Source organism: Fonsecaea monophora, assembly GCF_001642475.1.
Source record: "Fonsecaea monophora strain CBS 269.37 chromosome Unknown Scaff59, whole genome shotgun sequence".
In the NCBI taxonomy this organism is placed as follows: Eukaryota; Fungi; Ascomycota; class Eurotiomycetes; order Chaetothyriales; family Herpotrichiellaceae; genus Fonsecaea; species Fonsecaea monophora.
In genome coordinates, this window is record NW_019173990.1 from 71,992 (window position 1) to 89,430 (window position 17,439).

The 17,439-nt window shown below is 52.2% G+C and overlaps 8 protein-coding genes across 8 annotated transcripts; 4 read left to right on the plus strand and 4 right to left on the minus strand.

Moving 5' to 3' along the window:
* Positions 1–197: 197 nt before the first annotated feature.
* AYO21_07554 (hypothetical protein) lies at positions 198–1,176 on the plus strand (the record flags this gene model as incomplete). Its single annotated transcript, XM_022657508.1, has 2 exons — positions 198–341; positions 400–1,176. The coding sequence occupies 2 exons, from the start codon at positions 198–200 to the stop codon at positions 1,174–1,176; spliced, it is 921 nt and encodes a 306-aa protein (XP_022510173.1).
* A 97-nt stretch (positions 1,177–1,273) lies between these two features.
* AYO21_07555 (hypothetical protein) lies at positions 1,274–2,337 on the minus strand (the record flags this gene model as incomplete). Its single annotated transcript, XM_022657509.1, has 2 exons — positions 1,274–2,112; positions 2,256–2,337. 2 exons carry the CDS (start codon positions 2,335–2,337, stop codon positions 1,274–1,276), a joined length of 921 nt encoding a protein of 306 aa, XP_022510174.1.
* Positions 2,338–3,658: 1,321 nt separating this feature from the next.
* Positions 3,659–5,892, plus strand: AYO21_07556 (hypothetical protein; the record flags this gene model as incomplete). The annotated part of the gene is made up of 8 exons (XM_022657510.1): positions 3,659–3,848; positions 3,961–4,261; positions 4,312–4,441; positions 4,498–4,588; positions 4,642–4,829; positions 4,882–5,122; positions 5,181–5,257; positions 5,317–5,892. 8 exons carry the CDS (start codon positions 3,659–3,661, stop codon positions 5,890–5,892), a joined length of 1,794 nt encoding a protein of 597 aa, XP_022510175.1.
* Positions 5,893–7,202: 1,310 nt separating this feature from the next.
* AYO21_07557 (hypothetical protein) lies at positions 7,203–9,298 on the minus strand (the record flags this gene model as incomplete). Its single annotated transcript, XM_022657511.1, has 3 exons — positions 7,203–8,770; positions 8,819–9,200; positions 9,260–9,298. The coding sequence occupies 3 exons, from the start codon at positions 9,296–9,298 to the stop codon at positions 7,203–7,205; spliced, it is 1,989 nt and encodes a 662-aa protein (XP_022510176.1).
* Positions 9,299–10,133: 835 nt separating this feature from the next.
* AYO21_07558 (hypothetical protein) lies at positions 10,134–11,042 on the plus strand (the record flags this gene model as incomplete). The annotated part of the gene is made up of 1 exon (XM_022657512.1): positions 10,134–11,042. One exon carries the CDS (start codon positions 10,134–10,136, stop codon positions 11,040–11,042), a length of 909 nt encoding a protein of 302 aa, XP_022510177.1.
* Positions 11,043–11,245: 203 nt separating this feature from the next.
* AYO21_07559 (hypothetical protein) lies at positions 11,246–12,235 on the minus strand (the record flags this gene model as incomplete). Its single annotated transcript, XM_022657513.1, has 1 exon — positions 11,246–12,235. The coding sequence occupies one exon, from the start codon at positions 12,233–12,235 to the stop codon at positions 11,246–11,248; it is 990 nt and encodes a 329-aa protein (XP_022510178.1).
* Positions 12,236–13,095: 860 nt separating this feature from the next.
* AYO21_07560 (hypothetical protein) lies at positions 13,096–13,774 on the plus strand (the record flags this gene model as incomplete). Its single annotated transcript, XM_022657514.1, has 2 exons — positions 13,096–13,500; positions 13,547–13,774. The coding sequence occupies 2 exons, from the start codon at positions 13,096–13,098 to the stop codon at positions 13,772–13,774; spliced, it is 633 nt and encodes a 210-aa protein (XP_022510179.1).
* A 1,943-nt stretch (positions 13,775–15,717) lies between these two features.
* Positions 15,718–17,125, minus strand: AYO21_07561 (hypothetical protein; the record flags this gene model as incomplete). Its single annotated transcript, XM_022657515.1, has 2 exons — positions 15,718–16,473; positions 16,571–17,125. 2 exons carry the CDS (start codon positions 17,123–17,125, stop codon positions 15,718–15,720), a joined length of 1,311 nt encoding a protein of 436 aa, XP_022510180.1.
* Positions 17,126–17,439: the final 314 nt, after the last annotated feature.

Sequence of the window (17,439 nt, forward strand, 5' to 3'; positions counted from 1 at the left end):
AAGGTCGCGTCAGTCTGGCGCATCGTGTCGTTGAGGCGCCACTGCAATCGTTCATTGGTTCAACTTCGGCAAAATACTTTGCTGTGTTTGGCACGTTTGCTTCATTTGCCCCGCAGTTTTTCTTCCAATATTGTCCGTCACCAGAAGGACCAGCGCAGGGAAGATATTTCGCAGAGACCCTGATAGAAGTCGTCAAGATGGCTTTTGTCAAGTCAAATCTAGAGGGGTTCCTGCCTCTGTTAGCCTCGGGTAAAGTCCGAGAGCTGTACGATGTCGACTCAAAATCCCTGCTCTTTGTGACTACCGACAGGATCTCGGCTTTTGATGTTATCATGAAGAATGTATGGTCTCCCTGGCGCTTCTCGTGCTGCCATCTCGTTGACAAGACTCATAATTTAGGGTGTGCCAGAGAAGGGACTCGTCCTAACGCTGATGACTGTGCACTGGTTCCGATATCTCCAAAAACAGATCCCTGACCTCAAGACTCATTTCATTTCTCTCGACCTGCCTCCCACGGTCCCGAATGACGTTGCTGCCCAGCTCAAGGGCCGAAGTATGCTTGTGCGCAAGCTCAAGGTGTTCCCGCTGGAGGCCATAGTCCGTGGGTACATCACAGGATCAGCCTGGTCTTCCTACAAAAAAACCGGTGAGGTAAATGGGAAGAAAATGCCCGAAGGCCTACAAGAATCGCAAGAGTTCCCCGAACCTATATACACCCCCAGCACCAAGGCTGAGCTGGGTAAGCATGACGAGAATATCTCCACGGAGCAAGCCACGCAAATTGTGGGCGAGAAGTATGCGAAAAGAATAGAAGAACTGTCGCTCCGCATCTACAAGGCAGCACGAGACTATGCAAGAGAAAAGGGCATCATCATAGCAGACACGAAGTTTGAATTTGGTCTCGATGAGGAAACGGACGAGGTCGTGCTGGTAGATGAGGTGCTCACCCCAGACAGCTCGAGGTTCTGGTCGAGATCCAGCTACAAGCTCGGCCAGAGCCAGGAGAGTTTTGACAAGCAACCGCTGCGAGATTGGTTGACAGATAGTGGACTCAAAAACAAACAGGGCGTGGAAATGACTGATGATGTGGTTGAAGCAACTCATGCAAGATACCTCGAGGCGTTCAAAATCTTGACGGGAAAATCTCTAGAAGAGACTCTACACGACCTAAAATGAAGATGACATGCTGTATACCATGAATCTCCGATGCAAAAACGAATCTTTGTTTTCATACATGTTCTCTACCGCATTTGCCCAGGTGCACTGAGTTGGCTTACCTGAACGCCTTTGTATCTCCCGAGCCAACTTTCCCAAAGTGTGGTACTCGTTCACGAAAGCTTTTCCTTTGTTCTGGCAGGTTCCTTTTCTCTTCAGCCTTTTGCGCCAGCTTCTCCAGTGTTACTTCACTTAATCTTGCGCTTCCTTGGTCTCCCTCTTCCCATCCCGTCCGCCCATCAACTTGACCTCTCTCGTTGAGATTTGTCGCCCACATTGCAGCGATCCCAAGTTCAAACGGGCCTGGTTGTCTGTCAATCAAGCCAATGCCAAAGCTCTTCACCTTTTGTCGCAACATTTCTGACTGCGGCTCTGTGACGATCCCGTGGTTCGTGCGCACAAACTCGTGCAGTTTGATCCAAACGGTCTCCCATTGACCCGGATAATTAGGTCCTTCTGCGCCCTTGTGATATTTGGTGTACAAACGATGCTGATGTATATCTGACTCTACGATTGAGTCCGTTTGTATGTTGACAAAGTATTTTCTGCCATCGCTCTTCACTCGCAGCGCGAGGTACATGTAGGAATCAACGTTCCAGAGCAACTCTCCAAATAGAGTTCGCCCTCGGTCCTCATTCCTCCATGCCGCATAGCCTGTCCTGTGAATGTCTGGTCGATCTGTGGGGAGCTTCGTGGAGATGTTCCCGTGGAAAAGGATGTGCGCAGGAGTGGGAGGTTCGGTAGATATATCGCGAGGCTTCTGGGTGAGTTGTGCTGTCGAGAACCCGCCTACTGACTGGTCGGTCAGTGTCTTCAGCGTCGTAATGGTTTCGGGGTCTGCAAAGTCGAAGATAGGATATGGGGCGAGAGGTAAATGCAGCCCTTCGAGATTGAGAGCTGCCCGTCAGGAGAAGTTAGCCTGCTTGTTCGATAGTGATGCTTCTATCCTCGTAAAGGGCACCTATCACTTCTACTCATTGTATTTCAGGGTTCAAGAAAGGGAGTCCGGGTATTGGATGGCTCCTCTGGGGCTCACTTACCAAATTTCGTTGCTCTTCCAAGTTCCTGGCTTGTTTTCTTCCAGAAGCCAGGCGCACAGCGCCTAACTGTAGGAACAAACATCATTATCCTCTTCCGCAACGTGTGGCTTTATCTCGGAGATGACGAGCCCATCGCATTGATCCCAATGGTCCTTCGTAGCGTGACACTCGCAACTGCTTGCTCAACGTCATGGGTATTCACGTGCTTGTGCTTTTCCCTCCCGTTCTCGTCCGCCAATAGTCCGCTGCCGCCCTCGGGATCAGCCGGTAAAATCCCGGCACTAGCTGTAGTCAATCTGGACCTCATTCTCTAGCCAAGCGGTCGACATTTCCTAATAGCGCTTAGCGTGTATCACCACGAGGCTGAGGTCTTGTCGTGAATCTTCTGCCGCTCTTTTCATTGTTGTTTTCTTCGCATATTCCCCTTCTCCATCTTCATCACCACCTTCATCCAAGACACGGAAAAGTTGCAATCAAGCTATCGACTGCTCAGCATCGCGTGTGTGGCCCTCGTGCCCTGTCGCTGTCCCGTCACCCCTTTCCTGGTGAATAGGTAGATGATGGGAGCGCAAGAAGAGACATCAGGTGCACCACTAGAGTGAGACGTGACTCCAGCCTGCCTTGGTCATTGTCCATCCAGAACATTGTGAGCAAGGCATCACTCACCTCAAGTGGCACAGACTGCTGACATACACAGACACAGATCGTCCCAGAATGCGTCTTGGGTGCTTGTTTGGGTGACACTTGCGCATGATATGCTGGTGACCTCTAGCTTTCTTTCAAAGTGCTTAGACATATGGCCTTTGAGGAGTTGCATGCCTCCAGTGTTGGTGGGTTGTCATTGACAAAGGTGTCGCCGGGTTTCAAGAACAAACTGGCTCCAAATAGAGGGAGTCAGATGGAGTTCAAGAAAGGACATGAAGTTGAGGTCTCGAGCAGCATGATACCGAGGGCTCGGCCGCTCCCGACAAAACATCCTCCAGTTGAGCAGGCATGAGATGAGGCATCCATCATGAACAGCATGTGGCACTTAGGTGCAGATACAAGCGTTCGCCTGGAGAGCACAAGCGGTCCAGAAGCAAGGAGATGGAGAGGCCAAAAACAGGCCGTCCCCGTGAGCTTCAGGAAATGGAACTAAGAATCGGAGTGACCGCTGGTGAATGCCAAGCCCTCATTCATGATACCCCTCGCGATCTCAACACACTTCACTTTGAATTGTTGCCTCTTTATATTCCCACTTTTATCTTTTCGTTTACAGCATTTTCGAATGCTAAACGCCCTTCTCCTCTCTCTACTACAGTCAGAGAGAACCGTTTGCAGGGTGAGCACTGCTCCCTCAGCCTATAAACTTGACCTGGAACCCTACTGATATCAATCGCTGTGAGACAGATAAGCCTGCAGCAATGGCGTCCCGCCTTGCCTCCTCTTCATCCTCTCCTCCTCGCCGAATCATCCTCCCTACTCTCCCCGTCATCTTCCCTCGCTCCTCATCCTCCACACCAAATCCCGAGATCAAGATGATCTCAGAGGACGCAGCAAACACCGAGCTCGACGGCGGGCAGAACCGTATCGAAGACACTCCTGCCGCTCAAGGTTCGTCCTCTTCTGACCCTTCACCTTCAGGTCACACTGGCAAACGGGACAACCTGGCGCCTTTTCACTCCTGAATCTGATGAAACTTGACAGTCTTCTGATGATTTTCTAGGCTCAATCTCTCTACCAGCATCTTTGAAAGATGCAAACTCCCACGGCGCGCTTGACGAAGCCCAGCAACCAACCCAGACATCGATCGAGCCAAGTGCTGAAGACGATGTGTTTGGTGCTCCCAGCCCTGTTACAAACAGCAGCGTCCCTGTCAACACTGTCGCTCGTCGAATAATCAACAATCTGCGTGCTCCTGCTGGGTACAACGGTTTCGTGCCGCGACCAGACCGTGTGAATCAGGTTCCGACCGCCGCAAACGCGCAAGGTCTCTACCCACCAACCGCACTCATCTTCGTGGCAAAGTAAGTTTACAGAATTCTACCCAAGACAAGCGCGTACTGACACATTTTAGTCTTTCCAAGTATCGATCTGAGGACCAACTTGAGATTGCCTGCCATCAGACCTTTGACACTTACGGCCCGAATCACATCAAGATCCGCCGTGACAGAAACCAGCACCCGTTTGCGTTCATCCAATTCCAGGTAAGCGCAGAAGAAGACCGCCTGAAACAAAATCAACTTGTTAATAACTGTGACAGAGAGATGAAGATGCCACTGCGGCTGTTGCCGGAGCATATGGACTCATCATAGATGGCAGAAAGATTCGTATCGAACAAGCCAAGGCAGAGCGTAAGTTCGCAAGCGCACATACTCGGATTCATCAAAAGCTGACGATGACCCAGGTTCTGTGATTCTCAGCAAGACTGATGGCACCATGGTCAGTGAGGCAGAAACTCGTGGAATCCTCGAACGCTACGGACCTCTAGAGCTCGTCGCCCCGACCAACATGGCAAACCGACGCCACGGTGGCTCAGGATATGGCATGTATGTCAAGTTTGCGTTCTACCTCGACTGTCGTGATGCTCTCAGGGTATGTGCTCGAGCCGCGGTGGTTGGTGACCAGCCTTCTGACCCAGCAGCAGCTCTTCCAAAACCACACCTCTGGTCTCCAACTGTACATGGCTCCTTCTCTTGAACCACGCTTCCGCGTCGGCCCAGACGGCGCTGCCGTGGTTGGTGGCTTCTCCAATCCTCGGTCAATCATTGACCAGAAGTCCATCTACGTTGGAAACCTGCCAGAGGGGACAACCCGGGCTCACCTTGAGGAGCTCTTTGGCGAGTTTGGTGCCATTGCCCAGGTCAACGTCATCAAGAAGACTTATGGTGAGTTCCATCATTGTCAAACATGTCGCGTCCTGTGTCCATCTAACGCACAAAACAGAAAACGACGCGGTGAACATCTTTGCATTTATCGAATTCGCCACTGCCCATGACGCCGACCGCGCTGCCAGTTCTGAAGTAAGTCAATCCCGTCACTGCAAACAATTCACCACACAAACTAACAGTCACTCTCACAGCGTTACCTGCATGGCCTCAAGCTCCGTGTGGAACAAAAGGAGTACTCTGCACGCCGCCCATCTGGTCGTCTCATGGCTCCAAACACACGAATTCAGCAGAAGAATACCGGTCCCAGACACAGATACGGTAACCCCAACCGCAGCTATCCTTTCCAGCAAAATAACATGAACTACAATGTTGGTGGTACTCCAGAATTCTACAACCGTGCCCATGGTCAAGCCGGCGGTGCTCACTGCATGCCAGCCCACCAGATCACTCCACCCTCAACCGTCCAGTACAACCATCAGGGAATCCCCCAACCAATGTATGGAACTCCGCAGCAGCAAGCATCTGCGTACGGTTTTGGCACCATGACTCCTCCAAGCCACTCTAACATGACCTACAACAACATGAGCCACATGCTCCCAGCTGGTATCTTCTCCCCGACTCCGACTCACATCGATCAGAATCAACACCACAATGGCTTCATGGGTCCTGCCAATCCTCCTCCTCCACATCTCTACCAATCTCCCAGCGTCTACGTTGGACATTCCATCTCTACCATTCCAGAGACCTATGAAGAGGGACAGTATTAGCATTGAGGCGGGCGTTCGAGGCGTTCGAGGCGAACGGAATCCACATGTGTAACAGAGCATGAAAAAGGAACATGGTACATGGTACACAGAACATGAAGATACGCCTCTCACATCACTCACAAATGACATTCACAATCACATCAACATCATCACCGTTCGACAAACAGACACATGGCTGAGAACATTGAAATGGGGCTGGAAAATGGGCTGGAAATAGAGCATGAAACAAGAGAGATCTCACACGTGATGAGACACAAATGTGACAAGAAAGAGCTGAGCTGGAACAAGGAAATACAGAACTTGAAATTGTAAAAAAAGGACAAAATGTGCTCAAAGGGTGACATGAAAACATGAGCTGGTATGGGTGAGGAAACATGGAGGAGCTTGAAGGGGATTTTCAGCGCTTGACATGCAACAAAGCATGTATTATGGACTCTCTACTCTTTGACAAAATAATGAGCTACGATCCCTTTTTTCTTTAGTTTTGTCCTTCGTCATGTCCATCCGTGAGCACAAATCGATGGACAACAGGCGGATACTGGCATAAATCCTCCATACCCGTCTAGATTGTCTCCTCGTCGCCGACCCGGGCTATTCCTCCCGCTTCAAGGACATAGTGTACGGCCTGTTTTTTTGGCCACCTGATATCTCACTTGATGGGCGACAAGCAGAAAATTGGACATGCGTGTCGATGGCACCGCCAATATCACCCAGTCGGCGACCCGTCCCATCCCCCTGGCTCAGGCCCATCGTCGCCGGCCTGTTTTTTACCCTCGTCGATGTCTTACACTGGACAACGACCCGATCGACAGACCAGACACCACCGCGATGAACCCCCTGTCGGCGACCCGCCCCATATCCGCCACCTCAGATACCTCGTGTCCGGCCTGTTTTTCTCCCCTGGCCTGTTTCGCTCACGAGCGAACACTGGCGCAAACGCCCCGTCTCCGATCTGCCTACGACGCGGTCGTCCTCCCGCCTTATCGAAACGTTCACGCACGACGAACCCGACGGCCTGTTTTCCCGCCAATCTGATTGTTGGTTGCGTCTTCGCCGTCGTCGGGTGTGCATCCTATCCCGACAGGCCATAGCGATGAAGCGCAGGATCTCCTCCTCCCACATATCCCTTACAGGCCCGTTGAATCTCAGGGCACGGTCGTACTCAGTGATATCAAGCGGAACAGCGGGCAACACGGACTTCAACAACAGAAACAAGAACGGAATCAGTGGATACTGTGTGGATAGCATATCATTCTCATTGTGATTCGTTCAGAAAAAGACTCATTCATCACTCTTTGGAAACTCTCGACTCAAGCTTGAACCTCAGCAGGAGCATGAGGGGGTGTTTGCGGGGGATTGCCAGCCTGGTTTCCCTGCAGACTTTCCAATAATTCGACCGACATGTCGTCCAGCTCATCCTCCTTTAGCCCGGTAGCAATCGCCACAAGTTTTCTGTGTTTGCCAACCTTCTCGCCTGCACCCGCCTCACTCATTAGTTTGGCAATATCTTTGACCCACTGTCGACGAAGATTTTGCTGATTGTTGAGCTCAACTGCCCATGGCACCACCGCACGTATTTCATCAGGGGACAGTGCTGACGTGTTGGGGAAACGGAAGGCCTCGGGACTCGTCTGCTGGTCTTGTTGAAACACCTCATTCTGCAGGGCCGCATGTTCTTTTTGTTCAAGGAGAGATTCCACCTCGCGTAAACATTCGTCATATTCCTGTCTCAATGTGGGAATCTTGGATACGTCCTCGACCTTGGCCATCAGCGAAAAGGTCTCTTGTCGAATCTTGTGTCGTTGATTCTCGAGCTCGGTCAGTGCGTGTTTGGCTTCTGCAATTTCCGTGTCCCGCTCCGATATCTGCAAATCGTACATGTCGGCTATTTTGTAGCTGCCCGCGTCCATGAGAGGGACGATTTTATCGAGCACCAAAGAGGCAGCGCGGGACAGAGCTTCCTTTTGTCGCTTACGGCGCGATTGTTTAGCCGCAAAAGACTCTCCAGCACGTGGGGGCGATGATCCTGGCTGTTGAAGGCTTTCCTTTTTCTCTCGAAGAGCTCTAAGATACTCGTTGGCAGTCTCGCCCTTCAAGTTTGGTATGTCTCCAGCTTCAGGGCAATGGTTGAGGAGGAATGTTGCGACTTTGACACATCCATTGCGGATAGCGCATAATGCTGCGGTGTCGTGATTGTGGTCAATGGAGGTAAGGAGAGCTTGAACGTAGTTTGAGCCCATTTCGTGCATTTTGTTGATCAGGACTTCGCAATAGTACCGAGCACAACTCCATTTTCCCCTGGAGCGCGCTGACTCGGCGATGTGGTGGAAGACGGTCGCTCCATAAGCGTCCCGCTCCACAATCGTTCCAGCCAAAGCCTGCACGATCTTTGGGAAAGTTTTCTTGTCGTAATTGTTGGTGAACAAGACAGCTCTGATCAAAGGGGTCTCAAGTGAGCTCTTATTTTGGGCAGCGGGATTTGCGCCGCGTGCGAGGAGGTCCCGTGCAACCGCAACATCACCCATGGCGCAAGCCCAGTGGAGCGCGTTGTTACCCAGATTATCAATCGGCCTGTCAACATCGAAGTTTGTTGGGGGTTCTGGTGGTAGGATATTGGAGGCAGCTGGGTCATCACCAGCCGTAACAAAATAATCCAACAGCTCATCACCATACATGGTATGTTCGAGGTCTGATGCAGTGGGAGCAATTTCTTCAAAATCTCGTTTTCGCTTTCTCGAAGCAGTGGAATTTTGTGAAAGCGGAAGGAAGTCGTCTTCTGCCATGAATGAAGCAGTCTCTGGAGAGTGATCTCGACTTTCCGTCCCATTGTAATGTACACTGGCGCTTTCGTAGCCGTCCACAGGCGGGTAATGTTGGGCTACGGAAAGTTGGCGAGCATTTTCTGACGGAGTGTGCCTATACTTACTTTGCTGCGACGGAACCTTGCGTGGAACGGCAGGCTGTTTCGGTTGCTTGGGACGGTTTGAGACAGCGGTGGTATGCTTGGGAGCAGGAGGTGGGCTTCGATCACCGGGGACGAAGTCGAAAATTTGGGCAGTGCGATCAAGCACACCATGCTTCTCAGCCAGCGACCGACCTTCGGTCAGAGGGACCCATGTGCCTTGGTATTTTCCATAACCACCTTGAATCTTCTCGTGGACACCCTTCTGCACCTCACGTTCGAGGATCCTGGTCCGCGCTGGTTTGTCAAACCCAGCAATCTTCAGAATATGTGTAGCGTTGACCCAGTTGTCGGACCTGCGGCGCATAACATGGTCGCCACCGACCTTGAGTTCATAGACGGGAACCTGCAGTCACATGTCAGTCTTGCCTGATATAACAAAGGGACAGGCACAAATATCCCTACATTGCTGTACGTCGCTGAGTAGATTTCCCTGTCCGCCATTTTTCAACTTGTTCGTAGCGGGATGGAAAAGGGGCAGCGATAGGACAAGATGAAGGTTGACAATTAGGTTGACATGGCCGGAGAAGATTTATCACGAAGCAGTGACTGTGTCTGTCGTTCAACTGCCTGCGCCCGGAATGTCCCTCAGTACAAAAGGGGTCCACAGCAACATCTGCCCTGACAAGGACGCGACAAGGGGGAGCGAGAAATTCAAGCAAGACGCGTTTCGCGCGATATTGGCGGAGATGGCGGGGTGAATCAAGCAGCCAATCGCAGGCCAGACGCCAAGATATGACGTCCCGCTTAGTCACTTCCAGATATGGAATTCTTCCCGAGGCTTTCTCCGATCTCCCTCCGCTGCCTTTGAAATCAAGACAATATCAGATGAGGCGAAACAATGCACTCACCCCTCGCGTCATCGGAACTGTAGTAAAATCTCCCAGGATATCAATATTGAATGGATTGACAGGCATGGGCGGGACGATCTTTCATACCTAATCAACGCTCTATTTCTCAACGTCATCTTGTCTTCGATGTGCTTCTGCTGCTGACAATTTCAAAGGTCAATCGAGTCAGATAAATATACTGGACTACTCTTCTCCCGAGGTATGCTCCCCACTCCAAGAACATAGTTTACCTGATCAAGTCATTGCCTCAGATACAACTCAACTCGCGACTGACACTTCTCTGTATGCACGCAGTCTCTCCTCTCAGAACTATCCGGGCATCTTCCTCAATTGCGAGGAACCTGTCGCACGCTGCTGCTTCTTCTACTCGACGCCTTGCCTCTCCCAATCCTCGTTTCTTCTGCTCCAGCGCTCCTCGCACCGTCAATATGACGACCGGCGTTTTCAAATACATCGATCCCTCATCCTATGTCGACAGCGACGTCCCTTTCGTGAAGCCGTGGAGCAAGGTCGATGGTCCTGGCTACTCGTTTAAAATGACCGATCGTGAGCGGTCGGTGGAAAACATTCGCGGGCAGGAATCCAAGTTTTCCGTTGACACCTCGGGCTTCGCTGTGTACAATTACCCGGCGAAAGAGAAGGCTTTCACAGACGACGCAAAGGTTCGAGAAGGGTATTATGCCGAAGTAGAGGCCCTACTACGAGAGAAGCTGCCCGGGGTGAAGAAAGTGGTCTTCTTTGATCATACCATTAGAAAAAGAGAAAAAGCTTCCCCGCGCCAACCTGTTCAGCAAGTACACGTCGACCAGACGCCTAACGCAGCCGCCGTCCGGGTGCGCAGGCATTTACCTGCAGAAGAGGCAGAGGAGTTGTTAAAAGGCCGCTATCAGATCATCAACATCTGGCGTCCGATAGCACACCCAGCGTCAGACTTTCCCCTCGGCGTCGTGGATTACCGAACAACCGAGCCCTCCGACCTAATCAAGGTTGATCTGCTCTACCCCAAACGGCAATCCAATGGTGTCCACGACGATGACGACCGGGGCAAGGAGGTTCTTCCCGACCCAAACTCCGCTTCATCCACTGCCGGTTACGAGGTCAAGGGTGAAACCTTTGCCGTCCGGCCCAACGACAAACACAAGTTCTTCTACATGAAGGACATGACGCCCGAGGAGGTCATGCTCATCAAGTGTTTCGACTCGGCCAGCGAGGTCAATGGCGGCAAGAAGGGCATAGCCGGGTACACGCCGCATACTGCCTTTGTGGATCCGCAGACACCTGCAGGCGCGCCTGGAAGGCAGAGCATAGAAGTGCGATCGCTGGTCTTTTACGAATAGACGGGTCTGCATACATGATATATATGGGGCCAATATATACGCTTAAAATATTTTAAATTGACATGGCATCAGGAGGTTTTAGTCAGCGAGTCTTCAATAACTGCAAGAATATATATGACATTATCAAGCACGATTTCTCGTTATAACTACAAATTGCAGTCCGCCATCCTAGAACAATTTCACCAAAGAACAAAAGAGATACCTTAGTCCTCGTCATCAATTCTCAACACGACCTTCCCCCTAGTCCTGCCACTGCCCAAGCGTTCAAATGCCTTCTCAAACTGGTCTAGCTTGAACACACTGTCCACCACGGGCCGCACTCGCCCTTGTTCCGCCAACTCGGTGATCCTGCCCAGCTGTTCGCCAGAGGGATGCATGACGAAGAATTTTCCAGTGACGCTCTCGTCTACGCCTGCAGGAGTATCCAGGAGAAACTTCCACTGCATATCCGCCGGTGGGACGATGGTCAGGAGCTGCCCGCCCCGCTTGACTGCATGCCACGCCTGGTCGAGCGAGGACAGGCCGATGCAGTCGAAGACGAAATCCACCTTGCGTGTAGCCGGATCTTCCTCGGCCCAAGAACGGATATTCGTCGTGCGGTAGTCGAGGACTTCGTCTGCGCCCAAAGAGCGGACAAAGTCGATGTTGTTGGGGCCTGTGGTGCCGATCACGTACAGACCAATCAGTTTGGCGAGTTGGACGGCCCAGATTCCGACGCCGCCAGAAGCGTTGGTGATGAGGATACGCTGCTGCTCAATCGGGGCCCTTACAGAGTTCAGGGTCGGAGGAGTGAGTTTGAATTGTTCAAACAACGCTTGCCAAGCGGTCAAGGCGCCGACTGGCATGGTAGCTGCCTCGTTGACGGACAAGTTCTTGGGACGAAGGGCGAGTTCGCTATCGTCGGAGACTGAGTATTGCCTTGCAGCTCCGGCCTGCGGGTAAGTGACCCGTCCATAGACCTCGTCTCCCGGCTTGAACTTGGAGCCAGAGGATGGAGAAGAGACCACCTCCGCGACGAATTCCACGCCGGGCGTCGAAATGGTGAGCTCTTCCGGGCGAGGCCAGAGGAGTTCGCCCGCCGTCAGGGCCACGGCGTGTGACTTGATCAAGTACTGCGTCGAGGATGGAGTCGGGAGAGCAGTCGAGGCGAGGCTTAGAGTCTGCTTCTTCTGGTTGTGCAAAAGGGCACGCATTGTGCTGGGTAATCTGCTTGCTGACATTGTTCTTCTGTCGGTTATCGGGGTGCTGGGTAGAATAATTCTGAGTGTGCTCTTCTTTGAGAATGTTTGGTGCGAATCTGCTCACATACAGTCATGGTTTCACCACGGGGCTTCTCCCACCTTTTATACACAGATTCTGAGACTTGCTCTGCCCAGCTTCTGGCTGGTGCTTCCGGCCATCATGCACAAAGAAGGACAGGATCTCGCCATCGGCAACGACTCTCTTAGGCAACTACTCGCTTTCGGTACTTCCTGAACTCTCAGGGACTGTTTCACACAGAATCGCCCAGCTTCTTGCTGAACGGGATGCGGTTGTCGCTCCATGCGCGAAACAGTCATCCAGGAACAGGCTTAGCTCTGTGGTTCGCGATGACATGTGTGACTTCCTCTTCGAGACAAGTAAGGGAGGGGCAGAAATGCATTAGTAAGGACTCAGGGAGCTGAGCTCGTGGGTGGCTTGCCGCGTCGAGGGGTAGCAAGTCTCTGGTCAACTTGGCGCAGTTTGGCAAGTTGTTTGGCTTGATGGGTTGTTCGGCCTCGGGAGCTTCCAGCACCTCCGCGGGGGTTGGTCTGACTCATTCACATGGAAGCTAACACTGTCAAAGCAGTTGTAAAGAGGAAACTACGTATGTGATATCCAGGTAGGCGGGTTTGGTAAGGTAGCATCAGCCTTCATATCTACGAGGCCCTGCAGATCCACAGGAAAACTCTCCAAACAAACTAGGCAGCAATCTTTAATGCGACACGTAACTGCATCTCAACCGTAATTATGAAAGCGTTTTTACTCACATTCCCCTCTAGACTCCTCTTCTTGAGAGCATTATCTTGTCGAGATGCCTCTCGTTCTTCAGCCCGCCGATGAGGCCGATGCCCCTCGCATCGTAGAGATCGAGCGTCTCGCCTATGCCTCGAACCCTCTCCAGCCTATCCTGTTCCCGGGACCATTCCCACCGCAGGCCAAGGATGAGCGTGCGGAAGGGCTCATCAAGCAGCTCCACGAAGATCCAACCGTCCGATGGGTGAAGGCGCTCGACACTGAGACTGGCGAGATTGCCGCGTTTGCGAAGTGGAACATCATCGAGGAACCCAGAGAGCCGAGTCGGGGTCGACAGTTTGGTCCTGGATGCAACGTCGAAGCCTGCGAGGAGTTCTTCGGCGGGATTCACAGAAAACGAAACGACCTGATGGGTGGCAAGGCATATTGCTGTGAGTTGACTCTGCACGGACTGGCCGCCCTCGTACGCCTTGACTGAGGAGACACAAACAGTACTTGACCTCCTGCAGACGGATCCAAAATACCAGGGACGTGGTGCAGGAGGAAAGTTGATACAATGGGGCCTTGACATCGCCGACGAACTGCACCTCCCTACGTACCTTGAATCGTCTCCTGCCGCCCACGGCTTGTATCAGAAATTCGGCTTCCGAGATATTGACAAACTGACACTAGATCCCAGGTGGGACTACGGATCGGCAGACGCGAGCATTTATTTTATGCTTAGGGAAGCAAAATAGAGACCGTCTTTGGCTTGGAAATAAGACTGTCCTGACTTCCTTTCACTTCCTGCAAGGTTTGATGATGGAAGCGAAACAACTTGAAGCCATATCCGTTTGCTGGAAGCTATGACAGACCTAGACGACTCAGTGAGTGGGAAGCTTATTCATGCCTATTCGACGGGATATGCCGTTTGGCGAGCGGATGGCCGGTAAGAACGAAAAGACCTAGGGCAACTTCCTGATTCCATCCCCCAGAATACGCAGCTTCTGCGTCTGCGGATTTGATTCCCCAGCCGCCGCGCAGCCTGGGCGAAGGGGCGCATGTGGATTTGCTACCCTGACGGACTTTATATCTGGGTCTGATCTCAATCTTGAGTAGCCGACAACAAGGGAAGCCAACGACATGTGCGACCGACCAACCGCATCTTGCAGCAATTTTTCCGATTGAAATGCTTCTGCTGAATAAGGCTTGTCATCTAAGATATTCTAGGTCAGCCTAGCGGGCCTCGACTACCCAATACGTAGCAGCTGACCTACTTCCTGAATTTCATACCGACTATCCATCCGATGTGGTGTACTGCCTTTTTCGCCTATCTTTTCACACTTTGACCGACAACCATCCTGCTCAGGAGAAAGCCGTCGTTCCCAGCGTCCGCACGCCCGCATCAAACTAATAATTCAACATTGAGGAAAACGCAGACTAACAACGTGCTGCGGAACCCCCGCGTTCTTCTCTACCGCCTACTCAAACAGAAAAGGTACGGCCTTTGTCATGAGGCGCATGAGCGGGGGCAGATACATGGTAATGAATAGTTCTTTACGTGTTTATTCTACTTTGTTTTTGATTATCTCGCCTCGAGAGTGCGATAGATGAAGCTGGCCCAGCACACTTGCTTCCCCAATCATGCCCACAAAACTTCAAAGCGACTCCTGTTCCCCCTGTCTTTTCATTGAGCTCTACATTCCCCACGCAATTACTCGGGTTCTCCTAACGATATTCCACGATGGCGGTTCGTGTGGACGGGAGGGGCGGATACAATTGACGAAATGGAATTCACGAGTTGGAATATGACCGGCTGCATTTTGCTCTTTCGAAACCCGAATCGGCTGATATGCTTTTCAATCTGAGTGGCAAGACATGTGGAGATTTTGCAACAAACTCCTTGCACCTGGTCCGACTGGATTTCACTCTCGGACGACGACGAACCGTCCAGCATAGCTCTGGCATGCTGTTCAAGTAGGGATTCGCCGAGAGACAATGACTGGAATCGGACAAACGACCACAAAGTCACGGGCAATAGATGTCTTTCGACTGGCCCACCCGCTGCGGAACGCCCTCACTGTATCCAGCAAGGGCTGACGGACAAGATGCGACAACCCTGCTTAACCTTCAAGCAGCTCGAGGATTTGGAGGGTGTGACCAGTACTCTCAGCGATATATTCGTGCAGGAACAGACTCACAATATGACCCAATGGTATTCTGATAAGGGGCCTGGATTGTCGGCGAAGCATGGGTTACTCCGATCCTGACCCTTCACACCTTCACCGAGTCGACTGAAGATTGATAAACCTCGGGTTGGTGATGCATAGGCTATACACATAGAACACGCATCTGTATACGCATGCCTATCTACAGTGTCTGCCCAGCTGCCCGGCCACCCCTCGTGTGGGCGGACCACGGTATCATGCATGGAACAATGGAAGAAAGAAAGAAAGAGGCAGGCCATGGGAGAGAGAAACGCACACTAAATGGCCTGCCTCATTTCCTCCTTTCCTCCCTTCCTCCCTTCGTTCATGGGAGCGGAAATGACTCTGTTTTTGGCATTAACTACCCCCAATACTCGGTAGCAGTATACCACTTGTACACGGGAGAAACGAATATCAAATAAACCCCGAGCCCGGGCGGGTCCTAGGTCCGACTTGTCACTGTTTGTGTTTTATCATTGATTGATTAATTCATTTCATGCTTCTCCTAAGTTCTGTGACCCTGCGGCTGCAGTATCTATACTCGTGCTACTCTGTCTAACCCCGTCCTTGTCATGACTGATAACCTCCGTCTCAACAGCAAGCCTGGTATCCAGATGCCAGTGGTCCTCGAGGAACTCCCTTGCCCTGCGAAAGGCGTTGAGTTTCAGCTTCCGCTCCAGGTCGCTGATCCACGAGTCCGGGAACTGCGTCCACCCGTGCACGACGCCCTTGACCTCCTCGACGATCAGGTCGTCGCCGCGGCCCTCGTCGCGCACCTTCTGGATCCAGGTCATGCTCTGCTCGTTCAGCGAGTCGAACTGGGGCAGCACGAGTAGCATCCTGGCTTTCGGGTGGAGGCCGAAGTTCTCGCCGTCCCGCGCCCGGATGTCCGCGAGCCCGGGACTTGCTCGTGGATGGCCCCTCTTCTCGGGGGGTAGATAGGTCGGCATCAATTCCTTCTCGATCTTCCATCGTTCGACAAATCCCGAAGGGGGATTAAGTCCTTCGGGCCTTGGCCTCTCGTGTGGTAAAAGCCGGGCGTCCAGGCTCGGGTAGAACAAGAGAACGGGAATGTCATTCGGCCAGTCCCAGGGCAGTGGGCTCACCCAGTCTGTCTCTGCCGTTGGGTCGTCCTTGATACTGAGAGCGAGATTCAGGGCGATATTTCCTCCGGAGCTGAATCCTGAAAAGGCGATCTTCTGCTCGTCTAGTTCGATAGGTTTTCGTCCTTGTTTCAGCATCTCCCACAGCTATGCAACGGCATTAGTCTCTACCGCGGTTTGATGAAGCTCAATATGAGAACTTTTACGAATCCAATGTATGCATTTCAGAGACAGGGGGACTTACTATTCCTTCCCTCAGCGGCTTGAACGCTCTGCTGCTTGGGTCAATCACTGCAAGCACAACATCTTCGGCGTCGAGATTGGCTGCAGGGAATTGCGCATACGGACCGAGACGATAGTCCACCGAGATGACGACGCAATTCAGCTCACGACACATCCTGGCACAGAAGGGTGCTTGCTCTTGACATGATCCGAGGATGAAGCTGCCGCCGTGGAAATCGATCAGAACCGGCAACTTCGCATCGTGGTCGTCGTCGATGCCGATGGGTCGAAGAGCGTCCTTGAGGTGCGCACCGGCCGCGTTCTTCTGAGAGTGGAAGATATGGTGATGGCGGTGCTTGCGCAGGGGCGGGACCCAGACGTAGACCGGGATCAGATGCTTGCCGCGCGAGGGGATCTCGAAGACGATGGGTTGCGGACCCTCGGAAGCGGTGAAGTTGAGGACAAAGTCCGGGACGAGGCGGGGGAGGGAGACGAGGGCCTTGCGCCATGAAATGCCAAAGGGTTGCGTGAACATGGCCTCGGCGGGGTTCTTGTCATCGGTATACTTGTGTTTCATGGGAAGGATGCGATCTGATGGTGTACTGTAGGTGCTAGCTTGTCCGGGGGTGGGCGGAAGAGACTTGGCGACATCAGTGTATGTACGGAGTATTTCGATCCTTTTTGCGGAGCGACTGGGGGTTTGTTATGGAGTATTTGATTTCATCCTTCAGCCTTGGATCCAACCTCGACGACTTAGGATAATACAAGGTTAGTCAGTCTGTAGTCAGATGGTGAGTTGGTGGTCAGTCAGTCGCAGAGGCTGTGCTGGCACTGATGAGGCTACGCGCTGATTGGCTGTGTGATGCTTATGTAACAATCATGAGCTAAAGT